This window comes from Cannabis sativa, chromosome 5 (genome assembly GCF_029168945.1).
Source record: "Cannabis sativa cultivar Pink pepper isolate KNU-18-1 chromosome 5, ASM2916894v1, whole genome shotgun sequence".
In the NCBI taxonomy this organism is placed as follows: Eukaryota; Viridiplantae; Streptophyta; class Magnoliopsida; order Rosales; family Cannabaceae; genus Cannabis; species Cannabis sativa.
In genome coordinates this window covers 7,109,826-7,130,265 of record NC_083605.1, presented here as the reverse complement: position 1 = coordinate 7,130,265, position 20,440 = coordinate 7,109,826, and the positions used below count along the sequence as shown (strand labels likewise).

The following is a 20,440-nucleotide window of genomic DNA, read 5'->3' as shown; positions in this document are numbered from 1 at the left end:
AATTTGGTCTCCATACGGGCAGATTCGGTCCAAACTCCAAAGATTCCAAAACTTGAAAACCCAAAAAACCTACCCGATGTGTACCCTTAGACTATGGTATGGATTTTGTTTTGTTTGGACTTTAACCTATGTAATATGAATGGATTTTGTTTTATGGAATTTGAATTGGGTTAATTTCACAAATGCACAAAAACAACAAAAAAAACAACAAAAATACAGTTTCACAGAATTTTAAATATTTTTACGATTTTTTTTATTTTATTTACATAAAATACGGTCTTTTATGTTGAAATTTTGTTCATTTGTTGTTAATTTTTTGTTATATGTATGTTATTTTTTGTTGTTTTTTTGTTGTTATTTTGATGTTATTTTCATGTTACTTTTATGTTGTTTTCTTGTTGATTTTATGTTGTTTTCGTGTTATTTTTTAAAAAACCGTAAAAATACAAAAAAAAACATTCTTTGAACGTAAAAATACAAATATTTTACAAAAAATGGTGCCTTATGTAATTATTCCATTTGAATTTTGGAGTTTAGATTTTAGATTACGAACTTTTCTTATATAATTGATAAGTTTGTAAGTAGAGTAATTTTTTTTATAATGAGGAAATTAAAAACTACAAAAATTATACTGTAAGATGACAAAAAAATAGAAATATTAGAATGAAAAAAGTCGCTGAAATTTTATGTACTTTTCTGCAATACTGTTAAAAAGAAAGTGATATTTTTCGATAAAAATAAATAAATAAATAAAAAGAAAGAAAGTCCAGCCTAACCCGAAACTTGACCCCAACCCACCCAGAACTCGACCAAACCGGATCCGAAACTCAAAAAATTTGGTCTCCATACGGGCGGGTTCAATCCCAAGATTCCAAAACCCGAACCCAAAAACTTGAAAACCCCACCCAATGTACGCCCCTACTAAATGTAGCACAATTTTTACAGAAATATCTTTTATACTAGGTAGATGTTACGTGTCAAATCACGTATGTTAATTTTATATTAGTTTTTACTTTTTTTTAATATCATAATTTTAAAATTAATAATATTCAATGTAGTGATAATCATTGAAATTTGAAAGCATAATAGTGATTTAAATAAAATAATAATAAAAAAAAAAAGTCACCCAATAATTTCTCATAAACCAAAAATTCTGTTAAATAGCCATATTTTATATAGAATAAATGTGGAGCCAAACAATTATAATCTAATCGAGCCAAAAAAAACAAATAATTCTTTAGCAATATATATATAATACTAGATGAAAGTTACGTGGCGAGCCACGTAAATATTAGTTTTATTTAAGTTCTAGTGGTTTTTATTTAAGAATTCGATAATTAATTGTAAATTATTTTGTTAAACGATTTGTTTTGTAAAGGTAAATTTGTTAAGAATGCCATAATTGTGTATATAAAGCTATGATTGAAATTGTTCTCGTGTTCTACGATTAGGATGTTGCGATTGAGCATTTGATTTTTGAATCAAAATTGTTTGGGTGGCTAGTTAAGAAACCTATCATCAGTGCAGAGGGATAAGGGATGTTTTTCTTCATACAGTTCAGCTGCATCAACATACAGGATTAGCTATGAATTTTGGAGTATATGACTTGCAAAATATAGACATAAATGGAAGAAACATTACTAACTGCAACAAAAAGGGAATAAACAAAACATTTTAGAGTTTATTAGGAAATTTAGTTATGGAAAAGTAATAATTTTATTCCTAAATTAGATTTTGTAAGATAAAAAGAAGCAAAAGACCCAACCAAAATGGTGAACGTCCAGTGAAGAAATTGTATTATGTTGGATGTCAAACAAATCTCAACCTGAAAAATTTGTGAATACAAAAGGAAACAGCAAGTCAAATATACTAAAGACAAGGTAACGATCTCTGAATGCATTTTGCAATAGCAGAAAACAACGTAAGAGCTGGAAAGATAAGTTTTAATTCCTCTTGATGCAAATATGCAAAGATAAGTTTTCCATAGATTTCTCCTTACTATTCTGTAAATGCAAATGAAAGCGAAAATTATAGGAAAAGGCTTGATCACAGATATTTTTCAAGTAGAGTGTTCGAGATTAATTATAGGAAAAGGCTTGATCACAGATATTTAATAATATAAATTTTTATTAAAAAAATAATATAAATTAATTAGGAATATTCTAGACATTTTATCTATATTTTTCTTTTTTAAAAAATAAATAAAAAAATTATTAATATTCTCCCAAGATAGATTTGTTAGAGAGATATGTGGCTAAGATGATTTTTTTAATTTAAAAAGAGATTATTAATATTTAAAAGATTGTTTAATTTTTTGGGTTTAATTATTGGGTTTATTTGTTAACGGGAGATCAAACCTAATCGTTAAATTTAACAGAATATTCTTTTTTATTTTTAAATATATTCTGTTAAACCAAGAAATGCCGTTAAATAGGCACTTTTAATATATAAAGATATAAATAGTAGTAAATTCTTATTTAGAATAAAATCCAACTAAATAACATAAGTATATTTAGAAAACCTAATATGTACAAAGTATTTTTTTTGGATGTAATGGGATTTATTTTATTTATTTTATTATATATAAATAAAAAGTGACTCATGAATTTCTCATAAACTATTTTATTTTTAATAATAAACCATTTTATTTTTAATATAAATAAAAAGTCACCCATGAATTTCTCATAAACTAATAATTCTGTTATATAGACACACTTTATATAAAATGGATTTTTTGAAAAATAATAAATGGAATTTCTAGTTATAATTATTTAGAAATATTTATGCCAACAAAAATATATGCGCCAATATAATCATGGAAACCGATCACAAAAACTCTAAAAACTAGTATAGTAAAAGCAATGTTTGTATAATACACAACTTCACCATTTATTAGTGTCTAAGCTCTATGTAATCTTGTCTTGAACACTACTATGATTCTTTTGTATACCAAATCTTTTGTATCATCAAAGAAACGAAAATAAGCATTTCTCCAAGAACTCTTGAGTAGAAAAGTGCCACACACTCCCCAAAATCCTATGAAATAACCTATCCCTATACTAACAAAAAACCCAAAGCTTAAAATCTCATTATCCTCACCTTTATCTTTGTCATCTCCATCCCCATTATGGGCACCAGGATCTTGGTTCATTTCATCTCCTGGGCAATCTTCTGTGAGAGGTTGGCCACAAAGTTGGAGATTTCCCACATATGAAGAAGCATCAAAGCTCTGAAGTTGGGTGCCTTTTGGAATTCTACCACTCAGGTTGTTGTAGGACAAGTCCAAGTAGCTAAGAAAATTCAAACTTGAAAAGCTTGTTGGAATAGAACCAGTTAGCCAGTTTCTTGACAAGTCTACAGACTCTAAATTAGAGCTCAATTTGTCAAACTTTTCTGGAATGGTTCCTGTCAAGTGATTTCTTGATAGGTTCAAAGAAATCATTTTCAAGAGACTAGTAAATGTTTCAGGAATTTTACCACCCAGGTTGTTGCTTGAGATATCAATGCTTCTAAGGTGTTTGAGATTCTGTCCAAACTCAATCTCTATGCCTTTCCAGACCACTTGTACAAGGCCAATGATGATGTTATCATTCACATCATAAGACATGGCTGTTATATTGTTAAGGCACTCTGGCAAGGACCCAGATATGTTATTCTCAGAGAGGTCCAAAACATGAAGAGCTGGTAGACTACATAGACTCAAGGGCAAGCTTCCATGAATCTCATTGTGCCTTAATCTTAGAACCAGTAGATTTGGTAAGCTTTGTCCTTGAAATGTTGGTAACATACCAGTTAACTTATTCCTTCCAAGGTCAACAACTCTTAACTCTTTACAGACTTCCAAAGATGGCACTTCTCCTGATAAGTTGTTATCGTGTAAACGTAGTAACACTAAGTTTTTTAGATGACTTAAAGAGATTGGTATGTTTCCTGAGAAATTATTCTTTGCTAGATTCAAGAACAACAGTGTTTCATAATGTATCCAACAACTGGGAAGCTCCCCTGATAGTCGATTATTTGAAAGGTCGAGACGAAACAGCTGTAGAGCTGGGGCTTCACATAAGGAAGAAAGAGGTCCTGAGAAGATGTTGTTGGAGAGAATCAAGTTGGTTGCACCAGAAAGTAATGGAATTGGACCACTCAAATTGTTGTAGCTCAAATCCAATGAAAAATAGTTCTTTTGCTTTGGGGATAGATTTGGTAATTGCCCATGAATTTGGTTGTAAGAGAAGTTCAACTCAGTTAAGGTAGTTGAAAGATTCCAAAACCAAATAGGTATGGAATCTGAAATTGTGGCATTTGGCATATAAAGTGAACGAAGTTTCTTCTGTGTTTGAAGCCATTTTGGAAATTCAGGGCCCACATTGCAAGACTCCATGTTTAAAAATTCAAGTTGGAAAGGTGGAATCCAATCTGAACTAAAGTTCAAAGACATAGGATTATGAGAAATATCCAAATTGTTCAAATGAGAGAGGTTCAAGAAATGAGCTTCAGTTAGGACTCCATTCAAGGAATTTGAAGAAAGAAACAACACTTCAAGGCTATAAAGCTTCCCAATACTCTCAGGTACATATCCACTCAACTGATTATTTGCAAGAAATAGCAATCTTAAAGAAGAAAGTCCTGTAAAATCTGGCAATGACCCATTCAACTGATTATAAGCTAAGCTCAAAATATTTAGCTTTGAAAACTGGCTAAGGTTTTTGGGAAGAGGGCCACTCATATTGGTACCATCTATGAACAATTCTATCAAAGATGAAAAATTTGTGAGATCAGGAAATGGACCCCAAAAGGGATTGCCACTAAGGTGCAGGTACTTCATGGTCTCCTCAGCACATGACAAGTTTTTAATGGAATCATAAAGTCTATCAGAAAATTTATTTGACTCAAGATTCAATGATTCCAAACTACACATGTTTTTAAAAGATTTTGGTAACCCGCCTTTGAGTTGATTATGTGAGAGGTCCAAAGACACTAGAGAAGCCATATTTGTGAAAACATCTGGGATTGGACCTTGTATCTGGCATGCCATCAGTCCAAGATGAATAAGTTTACTGCTGATATTGGAAATCCAGTAAAATATTGAAGGACTGAAATGGTTATCAGAAAGATTGAGAATTTCGAGTGAGTTTAAAAAATTATTTAGTGGAAGTGAACTGAGAATAGGATCAGGAAGAGTAGTTGAAGATAATTGAAGCTCTATAAGAGAAGGAAGCTTGGCCATAGATAGTGGCCAATTGACAATTTCAGAAAGGTTTAAACGAGTGAGGTTAAGATATCTCAAAGAAGAAAAATGAGTCAACCAATCAAGATCATTGACTGTTAGAAGGTAGTTCATTGAAAGGTCAAGAGTATGCAAACCTGTGAGATTCCTAAGCTGGTGAGGAATGGGACCAACAAAACCAACACTTGCAAGTTTAAGGTGTTTCAATTGTTGAAAAGATCCCATAAAGCTTGGAATTTTGAGTCCATCAAAGGTGTTGAAACTGAGGTCCAAATAATTCAGTTCTGTCAGTTCAAGTAGTGAAGAACTGATCTCACCTGCTAGGGGTTGCTCAACAGAGAAGACATCAGAAATGTTATGACTCAGATCAACCATTATCACATGACCAGTTTGATTGTTGCATTTGATTCCTTTCCATTTACAACAATCTTTTTGGCTTTCCCAAGAGGAAAGAACATTAGACTCATCAAGTAGGCCTTGTTTAAACTTGAGAAGAGATTGTCTTTCCTTCTCTGTGCACAAAATCTTGGAAGTCTCAGCACCTAAACAAATAGCTATAGAAATAATGAAACAACACATAAACCTTAATTGAACTGAGTGAAGGGAGCTTAGAGAAATCATTGTTGATGAATGTTTATTTGGAGATATGAAGCCAAAATCTACAAACTTATACAAGTCTTGACTAAATGCTTTATCTTTGACCATTTTGTGTGTTTGTTCCTTTTAATATTTATTAAATTTTGGTTCAGCTCCAAAAGTCTTTGTTGCAGCAAAAAAATATACATTTTGTGTATAAAATACAAATATAAATACACCTCTAAACAAGTTCTTATAGAATATGTGACACGTGTCAAGGAAATTATAAAATTTAGAAGTCCAAATCAACTTTAGCTATTACTTATATTCCAAGTTAAAGATCCACCTCATGATCTGTTTATACCTTAATCCTATTTTTTTATTTCTTAATCAACTTGTAATTATCTTGAAGCTTTGTTTATTCTACAAGGATTAATTATTTGTCTTTGTAGCCACAATAGTTTAGTATTGAACTTTGTATCGTATTCCTTAATTGGTCAAATCACTAAGCATATAAGACAACTAAGCAACACCACAAAATGTAGAATACATAATTTTGGGTTCAACAAAGTCAAGCACAATTTTTTTTATTATTGTTTTTAATTTTAAAGGCTGGTGGAAAGAAAAAAACTTTGATAAGTGGTAGGAAGTGGATCTTGAGTGACAAATGGAAAATATGTTCATGGAACTGAACACCCCTGGAATAGATGCAATTAGTAATCAAATCAAATAACCTATAAGCTTTGATATAAATAGGATAGTCTAGGAAAACACAAGATACTGCTCTGGGAGATAACTTTGACATGGGATGAGCATAGGCCAGGCACCCAAAGGCCTTAAAGTGAGAATATGAGGAAGACTTAAGATATAAAACTTATAGGGACTTATGCTACAGGTTAGGTAAGTAGCAGTATAGATACATTCAAACTAGTAAGATAAAGGGATTGAAACAAGTAAATGTGGGTGCTTCCTCTCAACAACTGAATTTTGTTGAGGTCTTCAGACGCAAGAAATATAACGATTGATCTCTAGAGAAGCAAAGAGAGTAGGAAATTTAAGTCCACGTGCACTATATGAACTAACAGACTTGACCTGAACATTGAACTGGTTTTGATAATATTGAGGAAAGCTGGAATAGCTTGTTGAGCCTCGGACTTATGTTTAATAAAATGAACCTAGGTGTATCTAGAGCAATCATCCACAATAGTGATAAAGTATTTAAAATCATGCATGATGTTAAATTGGCCCCAGATGTCTATGTGAATTAAGTCAAAACAATGAGCAAGAAATTATGATTAGAAATGAAGGGAAGCCTCTTTCGTTTGGCATAAATGAAAAATAGAGCAATGAAAAGGTGAAAAGGAGAAGAATTTTGAGTAAAATGCAAATCTTTATTCAATGAATGAGTTTTTATACAAGCTGGATGCCCCAAATCCCAATCTCAGGATAAATTTTTGTATCAGAAAAAGAAAAAGTAGTAGCACATTTATTCAAAGGGAAAAGAATTAACTAAGTAATAGAGATTTCCAACTAGTTCACCCTTCCCAATCTGATGTGTCCGAGTGGTGTCCTGAATGACACAATGATCATCAAAGAAAGTGAAGAAACAATCAGCTGAGACAGTTAAGGCACTAACAGATAGAGTAATAGTAGGAGAAAGAACAACAGTGCCAACACATGATACATCAGCATATTTTCCATTTGCTAAAGCAACAGAAGATAAAGATTTACTAGTGAAAGTTTGAGTAAACAATGACAAGTCATGGCAGATATGGTGTGTAGCACTAGTGTCTATAATCCAAATATGATTGGGAACATTAGAGTTGTTATCAGTGAAGCTTAAGACCAATGGTTGATCTACAGTTTGAGAAGAAATATCTTGGATTTTCTGGCATTGAGCAGGGAAAAGTGTGGAAACTAAATCAGCAGAAGAATTTGGTTCAGTAAAATTAGCACCTGGTTTCAGTGATGGACGATTTGCGAAACGACCTTTTCCATGAATTTTATGGCCAGGGGGATAGCCATGTAATTTGTAACACTTAGCGATTGTATGGCCGGAAATACCACAATGATGACAGAAAACCTTGGGGCGCCCAGATTGAGCATTCCCTGAAAACAGTCTTTGAAAACATTCCTGTTGAATGATAGTAGAGTAGACTTCATTGATGTTTGGCATAGGATCTTGCATAAGAATATGTGATCGAGCTCCACTGTAGGACTCATTCAAACCAATTAGAAATTCAAGAACCTTGTCCTGTTCTTGATAATCAAGTAAAGTCTTCACTGCACCACATGTACAAACAGGTAGAGGGCGATATTCACTCACCATGCCCCAGAGAGATTTAAGCCTAGTGAAATATGCGCTCACACTGTTTTCTCCTTGAGTAAGGGCTTGCAACAGAAGCTTGACTTCGAACACGCGTAGGGCATTGTTCTGATGAAATCGATCATTGAGTTTGCTCCAGATCGCAGCAGCATCATCAAGATACATAACACTATCTGCAATTTCAGTGGAAACAGAATTTAAGAGCCAAGAAATTACCATACTATTACAGCTACACCACGCATTGTAATCGTCATGATCAGGAGTTGGTCGTGGAAGTCGGCCATCAACAAACTCGATCTTGTTTTTAGCAAGTAAAGCAATAGACATCAATCGACGCCAGGTACTGTAATTTTCACCACTTGTGAGAATCTTAGGAACAAGCTTTGCTCCTGGATGATCGGCATGTGAGAGAAAGTAAGGGTTCTGAACTTCATCACAAGAAAGCCGAACAGGATGATCGATATTAGCTGAAGAATTTGTCTCGAGAGCACCACTACTACAAGTTCGCACCATCGCGATCGACAAGACCAACAAAGATTCTAAGAATGAAAAAAAGAAAAAGAATGGAATGATTGAAGAAAAGAAAATGAAGCAGTTCGAGTAAGAATGAAGCTCAACTGACTCAACTAACTAAAGTCTATTATTAGCAACTAACTCTAAACTTATTCAGTTACATTTAACAAATGCTAAACAACAAAATGACTAATCATCAACATTTTATCGTGTCATATTTAGATTATTCTTCTCCAAAATATGGACTTTTGTTGTAGTGAGTAAACTAGTCTTAGAAAATCTCAAACCACACTTTTTATTTTTTTTTTATTAAGTTTTAGTTAAAATAGCTAAAAAGTTAGAATAGAAAGCCATTTTTTATTTTTGCTTCAATCATCCTCTTAGTGTTTGATTATTTTAATAATATTTTATAATTTAAATTTGTTAAATATAAAATAATGAAAAAATAATAATATTTTTTATTAAAATACTATTAAAAAAAATTAGCAAAAAGTAAAAAAGCTCCCTATATTTAGAGAGGTCCATAACCATTCTCTATTATAGAGAGCCACTTTTTGTATAGTTGGAGCTTATTTTCTAAAAACCTACTCCCCATTTTAATTAAGGGATGTGTGGCCTTGGGGCTGCATTCCCAAACAACTCCTCGCCGACAGTGCGTCGTGGTGCGACAGGGTTTGGGCACGACGGGGCTCTCACCCTGTCCGATGTCCCTTTCCAGTAGACTTGGGCCCGGTCCGCTGCTGAGGATGCTTCTTCAAACTACAATTCGAACATCGTAGGCGTTTAATTCTCAACTTGGGTTGTTCCCGATTCGCTCGCCATTACTAGGAGAATCCTTGTAAGTTTCTTTCCCTCCGCTTATTGATATGGTTAAATTCAGCGAGTAATCCCGCCTAATATGGAATCGCAATGAAGAGAGCATAATTAGAGATGCTTGATAATATTTTATTGTTATTATTATTGACGTTTGGTAACAAGGTATAGTACATTCTTGGCTTTTTGTGTTGGCTTTGTTGTGTTGGCTTTGTTATAGATAACGGAATTAGATTGAGTGATTTTTGTTTTGCTTCACAAGCTGCTTGTAATACTAGACGGTTCTTTATTTAAGTGAAAGTATTAATTTATTTTGTTCTTTATGACAAGTAAACATCACATTGTTATATTGAACTATAGTATGCATCGATGATGCTATTGCTTCAAAAACAAATGAAAGCAACTTTTTTTTTTAATTTTCTTTTCTGAAAAATTAAGGTAAATAGCTTCCTTTTTAACGGGTAAGTTTCTATTCTTCATTGTTATATTTTTTCCGAAAAATTAAAAGGAAAATAAATCAATATTTCTAAACTTTGCGGAGCAGGCAATAAATAACAAACGTTAAAATGCAGAAAGGCATTGCAGCAGATTGTATTCTTTTCATTTTCTCAATTACTTTTCCTACTTACAATTTCTCTAAACTGAATTGTCGACATATGAACGACAATAATTGTGCCGTTTGCGCCAACCAGTCATTTTGAACTGACATTGCTCTCTCCAGATACTCTCCAAAACCACAACCCTTTCCTCGCCTATTTCCGAGAACGTTGTTTGCCGCGCAGTTCAGTCATACAAACCAATCATATGACTGTTGATAGCAGTTGTGAAACATAACTTGGGAGGTCAGCCTCAGACCAATATCATCTAATATTCACATATACAATTTATGAGCCGCCGTTTAAAGCACTATAGTTAATCAGAAACTGGCCAAACCACAGCAGCTAACATCTCAGTCATCATCCTCCATATCAAACACCACCCTTCTTCTACTTACAGCACTTCTTGAAAACTCAGTATGCTCAATTTCATCATCTGAATCTTCTAAATCATCATCAACACCATTCCCTTCATGTGGCAAATCGTACGAACTGTCTGCTGCAAGCACAGCATCTACTGGATTGTTAATATCATTGGTGATCTCTTCAGTTTCTCTCGTGTTGTCCATACTGAAAATGTTGCTAGATACACCCTTATCCGGTTCTGCAGGCTCCAATATCGGAGAGTCTTCGTCGACATTCCTAATCAGAAGATGCACAAGTAATGATGAGAACTTCAATGAAAAAGAAAGAGAATCAAAGATATAGTGGAAAACATTATGCAGATTGGAAACTACTCTGCTTGATTCTGCATTTATCCAGTAATCACTTTGTTATTGAAATTTAAGAGAAACTGATAAATTTGAAGTCTGCTAGTTAGCTCCAAAATGCAAGAAATTTCAATAACATTACTTACATTTTAATTGGGGTGGGAGTCCGTTTTACTTCCTTCGACTTAACCGGGGCTTCCCTTGATTTCCTATATCCAGTAGACCAGATATGTTATATATAAGGAACGCGGTACAAAATTATAAATTAATGAAATGAGACAAAATGAATATTATATTTAAGTTTGTATAAGGAAAGTCTTCAAAACATAAATTCAGTGGACAGAGCTTGACTCATGCACTTTTAATGATTATTTATTTTTTGGAGATAAGAGAGAAATATTTACTTTATAATGGATGTTAGGATTTCATCATCAGAGTCATCATCTATTAATTTCTCTGCATCAATAGGCTCTGCTACTGCTACGTCCTCAGTTAATACTCTACTCTTCTCTGTTTTGCTCCTGAAATAATAAAAAAAGAAACAACAAACAAACTACCCAGTGTTACACAACATTCACCTGTATGTACTGATGAAGCCATAATTAACACATATTTAATGAGAAATGTATCTCTGGAGAATTTTGTACTTATTATAGATTGGAGAAATGGAAAGTATAAATTTGTCTAACTCTGCAGATAATTGCTGTAGGAATGAGCGACAAAAAAGATATGGAACTGGAGCTCATAGCAAAAATGGAAACTATGTGAGATAGTTTCAGCAAAATACAGCAAAAAAAGATGAATGAAGAGTCTAGAGTTCATGTTATGCGTCAGTTTCAGCAATATACAGCAAAAAAAGATGAATGAAGAGTCTAGAGTTCATGTTATGCGTCTAAATCAGACAAAATATGTGAAGTAAATGGGTGACATTGGGTTAAAAGCACAGAGGTAGAAGAGAGGACTGTTGAAGTCTAAAAGATGGCAATTTTACCTTTTCATTAATGATAGCAATGTTTCATCATCGGATTCATTCTCTTTGTCATTAGAGGAGTCATTGTTATCGCCATCACTCAAATGGACACTGGCACGAGATTTCCTCTGCCGAGGAATATACAAGCCAAGCTGCTTAAGCTTACGAGAAACTTGGTTAGCTGTCAATTTAATATCCGCATCCAGTGCATTTGCAATCATGTAGCTGCATCTCTTATGGTCTTTGAATCTGAATGAATCGAGGAAAGCCAAGAAGTTGGTTAATTTCTTACAGTCCAAGTGGAAAGAAATCAACTATATCATTGTAACAAGCAACAAAGTGAAGTAAGACACTTACTGCTCGTATAATGATCTAATGGTACTCTCCTCCTCTTCACTAAAAGCCCGAACTCTCTTTCTTGCACGCCTATAAAATTCATCATAACAGATTAACAGAAATAAACAAAATCATGAATCTATACAATGACAAATCAGGCGCTCTCTCAATTAAGAAATTCATACAAATCTTATAACCAATCTTTCATACGCTTTGAAACCTTAGAAATGTATACTCTTATAAATGACAGATTCCAAATAAACGATTAATAAATCTAAAGCATATTCGTATACTAGGATTTTCTTTTAAACACTTACGTAGGTTGACTCAACAATGTTTGCTCCGAATCATTTGAGTTATGAATAGTGCCACTAGTTTCCACTACCCTTTCTTCTCCATCAAGTTTATTAGCCTCAAAAGAATTACGTTCGCCAGATTTGCGTATCCTTTTTCTTGATGCACATTTAAGTCCAAGCTGTTTAAGCTTCTTGGAAACTTGAAATGATGAAATTTTGCCATCAGGGTCAAGTTCTTCTGCTATAAGGCCACTGCAATTTTGGCTATTGTTGAACCTGCAATTTCCAGATTTGTCAAAAAGTGTATTTAAAATAACAAAACCTTAATTATACACATGATATGCTTTACGCACTTTAAGATAAAATAGTAACAAAGAAAAGGCATAAAACTTTTGCTCAGAGCATGCATACTTCTCATAAAGATTTCTGATTTTCTCATCAAATTCATCCCCAAGAACTTTCCTTTTCTTCTCAGCAACTCTTTGAGATTTATGCTCCATAGAATTTTCCCCACTGCAAGAGAAATAGGTTTGAGGATAGACAGAAATTTTTTAATTACAATATCAACAAAAGATACATTCCAGAGAGCAGACTTGTGATTATTTTCTTGTCCATCAGACCCACTGGTTCCTTTCACTTTGCCAATGTTTTCTTCACTACAGTACAATGATGGTGAAGAATTCAATTTATAGCTCTTTCCATTGTCAGTATTTAATATTCAATTTCACAATCTCTTATATTCAATATGAATTCAGCAAGCTAGTGACACACGAAAGAAAGAAAAAAAAAGTGAAAATCATAAAGGTGCATTTCTTGTAAGTTTCAAAGAACTGTCTTACTCATCATTTTCCGGGTCATGACTGATCAGAACGTCAGCTTCATCTTCACCAAGCGCATCTGCTATGCTTACATGTGTCCATCCCTTTCCCTGCGATGAGCCAGCATCTACATCACCCAAATTTTTTTCTCGGCTCTTACTTTCTTTCCTCCAGTGGCCAAGTTCATGTAGCATATATTCAGCATTAATATAATGGCATTCTTTGCGAGTCTTCCAAAAAAGAATTTCCACAAAAAGAAGGGGTTGCTTTTTCATTTTCTTAAGCATTTTTCTAACCAAACTTGTCAAAAAATCAACAATATCGGCATATTCTTGACACGGACATGACTTCTGCTCAGCCAGGATATCATGAAATGTAATAAGGAGCGATAACTGTCAGAAAAAGAAAATGATATTAAAGGACTAATCTTCTCAGCCAGGAAATCATAAAATGTAGTAAGGAACGAGGCTGTCAAAAAAAGAAAATGATTTTTAAGAACTAATGTATATCAAGGATGACCATGAAACATTATGAAGATTTATGTTTCTTAAAAGTCTGACCTGATACAACATTGGCGAAAGCTCCAAGTCATCACTGATTTTTCGCAGCATTCTTATTATGTAGTCATTTGTACTGGTGGAGTTACTCTTATAAAACTTAAGCAACCAACACAGCTTCTGAATGATATGGTTGTTGGCAAATGAAGAAACCAAAGTTGAAACCTGGAAATCGACTTCATTCGTCTCAGGTGCCTGTTCATCAGATGAAGAATCACCTGTGCCATAGGGATCCTCAGAATTCTTGTGCTCCGTCTGTGGCAGGTTGCCACCATTAGTATCTGTCTCCAATGCAGATCCTTCACATTCATCAGTATGATCAGGGGTGGTTGTTTCTTGTTTATCATCAGAACTTTTATTTTCAACACCGGTGTGCGCATCACCCTTTTCTGCTGGCTGCTCAATATTAGAAACACCAATTTCATTCTCAAATGTAGAATGTTCTCCAGGGAGTTCAGCTTTCTCAAATGTAGAATGTTCTCCTGGGAGTTCAGCTTTCTCAAATGTAGAATGTTCTTCTGGGAGTTCAGCTTTGGTTTCCTTATCATTCAGTGCTTTCTTCTTTCTCCCTTTCCTGGATTTTTTAGAAACCTTCACCATGAGAAAAGGGGAACGCTCTTAGAGTAATTCAATGACGAAAATGTTTCAACTTCAAAAGAATTCTTAGACACATTATTTTCAGTAGCAGTATGAATTCGGCCTAAAGAAGGGAGAAAGAAATGCATACCCTCAATGTACCACGTGCTTGCAGATTCTCCATTAAGTGTAAAATCTTATTAATCATTTCTACCAAATCTTCGAGATCACTGAAAAAAAGTCAATAAATAATACTCATAAAAATATGTATGAGAAGAAACTCTTAAATATCAAGATTCAAGGAACACAATACATATCCTTGGTTACATGTAAACATATGAAAGAAAACTATAGCAAATAAATATAGGGTTGACATTACGTCTATGAACTTGAGATATAACTCAAACCCCCAGGTATACTACTATCTCGTCTGGGTTGAAAAAATGAGATCATATCTTTATTAGGAAAAATGAGAATTCAATTTAGTCCCATGGATTAGCAAGTTCCCTTTTTTTTATAGAAGCTTCTTTAAATTACATGTTGAGTTACATAGCTGGGATTCGATCCCATGAACCCCCACCCCAATACATTACCTTCTATATGGCCACTTGAGCTAGCCTCAAGTGGTTAATTAGCAAGTTCCTATTTGGAAGGATGCAAGTAATTTTTTACTATTGAGAACACTTACAAAAAAATAAAAATTAATAAATAAAAAAGGTAAAGGTTTAAAGTTTCAAAATAAAATTATATGAAACTGTAGAAAAACATTTTTCTTTTTTTTCTTCCTACTCTTTTCCCTCAGAAAAACTCAAATTCCAAACAAAATCTAAAAGAGTTGGAGAGAGGGGGAAAAAACCTTTTGGCTTGTTTATGAGTGTCAAACGATTTGAGCAAATTCAGAAGGAACTGAGTCAACCCTTGATCAGTTTGATCATAAAATAACTTGTAAAGAAGAATCCGAGCTGTTTGAGACTCTTTAGAATCCTCTGGCAACACCTCAAGTGTCAAGTCCAGCATGCAAATCTGCAAAAAGGAAAGGCAAAAACTATGAGGTTGTAAAATGCTATCATAGACAAGGTTGTTATTCAGACTCCAATAATTCAGATTTAAGCTTTCAAAATGAGGCCATATATTTCTTTTGCTATCAGCTATAAGCTATTGAGGGTTACAGATTACAAGTGGAAGATGAAGAACTTTTAAGAAGAAAAGAGATGATAGTAACTAAATTCATATTCCTGCAAACAATAATCAAGAAAAAAATACAGAGGACATACTTTCAAAATGTGCATGCTGGAGTACTCACGGATTAAGAAACAAGCATTCAGCAAGATGATTTGATGATGTAATTTTGTGAAAATCAAGTAGCATATGTGTGTACATGTGCTATGGAAGGTGAAGATGAAGTCTTTTCAAGAAGAAAATAGAGCGGTATCTAAAATTCATATTCCAACTAACAATTATTTAAGGGGTAAAAACTTCAAGAATAAACTTTCAAAATGTGCATGCTAGAGTACTGGCAGGCTAAGGAACAAGCATTTCAGTTCATGTGAAATAAAATAGCCCAGGATGTGTAAACATGTGTTATGGGCACTCACAGAAACAAGGCAAAACTACTGTTAGTAATCCAAAAAAAAACAAAGCTTTAAAATGAACGAGCTGGCTGAAAAAAGAAAAGTTAAAAAAATAGTTTCAAGAGAATTAAAATACCATAGTTTTCATAAGAGAACCAGCTGCAGACATGAACTTAAATTCATGTGTTTCCTTCAAGCTCTCAAATCTATTACGCCAGTGAGAAAACACTAACTGAAACATTGAGTCATTCATTGATTCTGCAATAGGTCCACAAATAGTCCCTCCATAAAGTGTATCGTCAGTTTGAGCATCAGCGTGAATTTCAGACGAATCTGCTCCCATGTTTGGCTATTTAAGCACAGAAAATCTACATTAATATTCCCCAACAAGAAACGTATATTTGAGATTTGCAAGCAGAAAAACAAACATATGCATGAGAGAACAGTCATCTCACAAGTTTTTCTTCTCTTCTTCTTCTTTTTTTTTTTTTTTTTTTTGGTGTCGTATTTAGAAGAAAAACAAAATTGTAATTGCATTGTGGTCTTACAAAAGAACAATTACTTTATCCGTTTGTAGCATCCATTTAAATGACAAAACGAAAATGTTTCATATCAGATTCTATGTCTCACCTTACGGGTCAAAACCTTGTGATATTGAAAAGATGTAACAAACTGAGCAACCTGAAAGAAGACTATGATATCACTCTTCTGTATCATGTGATGTTCCTTTTCAATATCCTCGCGGATTGACTGCATTAAAGCTGATCACATATGGATGACAATGAGATTTTAGTTTCAGCATGTTACAACAGAAAAAAAATGTATTAATAATAATAAAAAACATAGTAAACTATCAAAACATTCATTCAAAATCATTCATACCATTGTATCCCCCTGTTAAAAACTGGTTTACAAAGTCATGAAGTAGTTCCAAAATTTTATCCTTTGATGACGGTAATCTACCATGATTCCATGCAATTGTTTTAGTAGGACCCCGATGAACTTTATGTGGTTTAATCATGGCATCACTAGAAACAGAAGCAGGTTTCCCATTAAAAACTGATTTGGAGCCATCCTGCCAAACAAAACCATTAGTACTGCTAAAACTTCAATTAAAATACCTGTAGAATGAAAACTACATACCATGGAAAGACGAGTGAATGTTCCGATAAAATGTGAATGTCGGACCAAGTTTCGGGCTCTAGTAAGTTTTCTTTTCTCCTCTTCCTTCTCCATAATTGACTTGAGACTGTCTAGAGAAGCTTTGTTGGCCTCTTCATCGGTCTATGTAAATGAAACTTGTTAACTTCAAATTACAAAGTGGATAAATTTTATAATCAACAAATTAACCAAGAAAGGTGATTAAGTTAGCAATGAAAACTATGTCATGTCTAGTAACTTCTTTAATTTTACAATTACACCCCAAGAGGACTATGATTTTATTTTTAATATACCTATCTATTAATGCTCGTTAACAACTTGCAGTGAGCTTGGAAATAATATAATTTGCAGCAAGAAATGATATTATTAGTACCTTAGAACCTTTTAGATGTGCTTTGGAAACCAATTCTGGGTCTTGACCCAAGAAAATGTAATGAAAAATCTCCAACAAAAGCAAGTTATCTTGACGAAGATAACCACCAAAATGCTGGGTTATTACTATAATCAAGTCCATAACATTCTCGCGGAACAAAAGTTCTAGAAATTTATCTCTTAATGATAGGTAGTGAGTAGCAGTTCCGACAACCTTCTGCTGCAGTGAAATTTCTTGAATAGCCAAAAGATTTCGGAATAACGTTAGTATCAGCTGCACCAATTTCCAGTCATCCTCTGTGAACGCATCACTGAGCAAAAAATGTAACACATAAATGTAAATATCTTTTCTGAGTTCTTCCAACAACCCCAAAAGGAAAAATATTAATACATGAAATTTAACTCACCCTTCCAGATTTACCAAAGGATTTTCCAGAAGTGATACTATAACTGCGATAATATCACCAAACATAACTGAAGACTTCAACCCCCACAAATACTCTATCTGTTGAGCTATATCATTTGATGATGGCTCAATTGGCATAGTTAAGAACACCAAAATTTTAACTGAAATATTGCAAAATAAAAAAGTATTAGATTTTAGAACCAGTGCTGTTTACAATTTAAAAAGAAGAAAAAAAAAACATTTCTTTTTCAATTTACCTGCATTTAGAACCAAATTACGATCGTCTTGAAAATTTTCGATTATAGGTATCAAGTCTTTAGATACAATATTCCATTTACAGACTTGCTTAAACACATCTCGATTCTGTGGGTCATCACGCCTTAAAAACCTCATCAAATCCTTCAAGTTATCTGCTCCAAAAAATTAACCGAGCCATTTCCGCATAAACTAATACCGCAAAAAAATAGACCAGTAATCTCTCAAAAATCAAAGTGAAACAAGCATATGTATACATATATATCGATAAAATTTATATAGAGAAAGAGGTAATTAATTACCTAAGCAGTACTCCCCCTTTGTGTAACCGATCCGATTACCATTTCGGTCCTCTTCCACCGTTCCGAGTCCAGCGCAGATCACCGATAACCCTTCCATATCCATATTTACTGACACTTTGGAGATTGAGAATTAGGGATTTTCGCCCCAACAAAAGGAAAAATTGAATAAGAAAACCAAAAGCGAATACGAAAGGGAAAAAATACTTGTGTCTAGTCTAGGGCTTTGTGGCGCCAATTTAGAGCTAGAATTTCCCGCGCGTTTTAAGTTTCAGATGTATGTAGCAGCGTAAAATCTACTACGGCAGGGAGTACCGAAAACTTTCAGGACTAATGACGTGGCACAATTTCATTGCCCACATCCTCAGGGCTTGAGCCCATTTAGTTTTGGACCTCCGATCCAATACTATCACAAATGTAAATCTTTTTTTTTTTTTTGAGAAAAAACACAAATGTAAATCTTTTAAAAATGGGAATTTAACACAATTATACAACAATATGTACTTAATTTTAAAAATATCTTTAAAAAAATATTATAATATAATGATAAACTTTATTATGTATATACCTAATCTTTTAAATTTGTAACTGACATTCTCATCAAATTTATACTTACTCGTCTCAATCACATCTTGTGGCTTTATAAATAGGTCTCGTAATTAAAAATAGTAGAACAAAGATCAAATTTAATTGGTCAAAACAAACCAAATATCTAAATCACAAGGATGCTTATTAGGAAACATGTCAAGTGAATACCATAAAGTATAAAATGTATTATCAAGATAAGCTATTACCTTTAATTTGGTAGGAACATGTAACTCATTCAATTCATGATTAGCATAAATTGCACTCAAAAAAAAAATATATAAAATTGACCAAATATTAAGCATTTTTTATTGAAAATATATGTAATTATTACTTATTTTGTTCATATATTAAATTGGGTGAAATACATACTAACTAGTAGTTATTTTAGAAAAAATTAAATACCAACGAGTAGATAGTATATAGTTGAATTTATATACTAATATAATAATTATATACCAACAAGTAGTTATAAAATTAAATTTATATACTAACACTACTACAAAAATGGTTTTTCTCGATATTTTTAAACAGTCGTTTAAAGTATTCTTATCGGTTTCTATAACTGTCGCCTATACGACCGTCGTAAAACGGGCAAAATAAGCGACGGTTTAAAACCGTCGCTAATGTGGACTTTTCGGCGGTTTAATATCGTCGCCTATGACAGGGTATAGGGGCCGTCGCGAATTCTTATATTTGTAGTAGTATAGATACAAAAAGTATATAAAATTTTGGGTGACATATATACCAAGAAGTAGTTAAGTAATAATATTTTTGAATGCATTATATACATTTATTTATGTACTAAAAAGTATATACATATTTAGTATAACAATAAAAATATGATGTTGACTCCTAGTATGCAATCATAAATTAAAATATTCCATTATGGTATATATTATTATTCATCTTGGTATTATATAAAAATATGTTTCCATGTATAGAAAAGAACGCTAAATTTTTTCTCCAAAGCCATCTTTAATATTATTATTAGTATTAGCATTTGATAAAAAAAAAAAAAAAAAAAATCCCTTCAAATTGCAATTTATTGCACATAGTGAAAAAAAAAATGTAAAAATATAAGATATTATAAATAGAGATTAACATGCAAGATGCAGTAGTAAATAATAGAGTGTAGTTGTTGGCATGTGTTCTTACTTCTGCATTTATTATAATTTATAACACAATTAATTTATAAACAAAATAAAAATATAAAAATTGGTACATAAATAATAATAACAACAAAAAAAATATAAGTTAAAAATGAAAGAAAATAATTATTAAAAGATTAATGTAATAAAATTATATTATATGAACTAACGTGAAATTTTTCCATCTTTTTAAGTCTTTCAATCCACAATACATCGACCAAAACCAAACCAATTAATATTTGTATTGATTGGTTTGTCCTACCACTATCATCAATTAAACTAATTATTTCGTTGCCTTTGATTTACTCTTTTTTTTTTTCTTTTGGTAC

The 20,440-nt window shown here is 32.9% G+C and overlaps 1 protein-coding gene across 1 annotated transcript; it reads right to left on the bottom strand.

The window, feature by feature from the left end:
• Positions 1 to 9,909: 9,909 nt before the first annotated feature.
• Positions 9,910 to 18,752, bottom strand: LOC115717529 (uncharacterized). The gene is made up of 19 exons (XM_061115337.1): positions 18,379 to 18,752; positions 18,079 to 18,231; positions 17,823 to 17,982; positions 17,417 to 17,726; positions 17,026 to 17,166; positions 16,765 to 16,957; positions 16,513 to 16,643; positions 16,019 to 16,231; positions 15,168 to 15,334; positions 14,463 to 14,541; positions 13,739 to 14,326; positions 13,200 to 13,570; positions 12,772 to 12,873; positions 12,382 to 12,636; positions 12,086 to 12,154; positions 11,750 to 11,977; positions 11,163 to 11,279; positions 10,905 to 10,967; positions 9,910 to 10,690 (listed from the first exon to the last, which is right to left on the bottom strand). The coding sequence occupies exons 1-19, from the start codon at positions 18,479 to 18,481 to the stop codon at positions 10,402 to 10,404; spliced, it is 3,732 nt and encodes a 1,243-aa protein (XP_060971320.1). The 5' UTR covers positions 18,482 to 18,752; the 3' UTR covers positions 9,910 to 10,401.
• Positions 18,753 to 20,440: the final 1,688 nt, after the last annotated feature.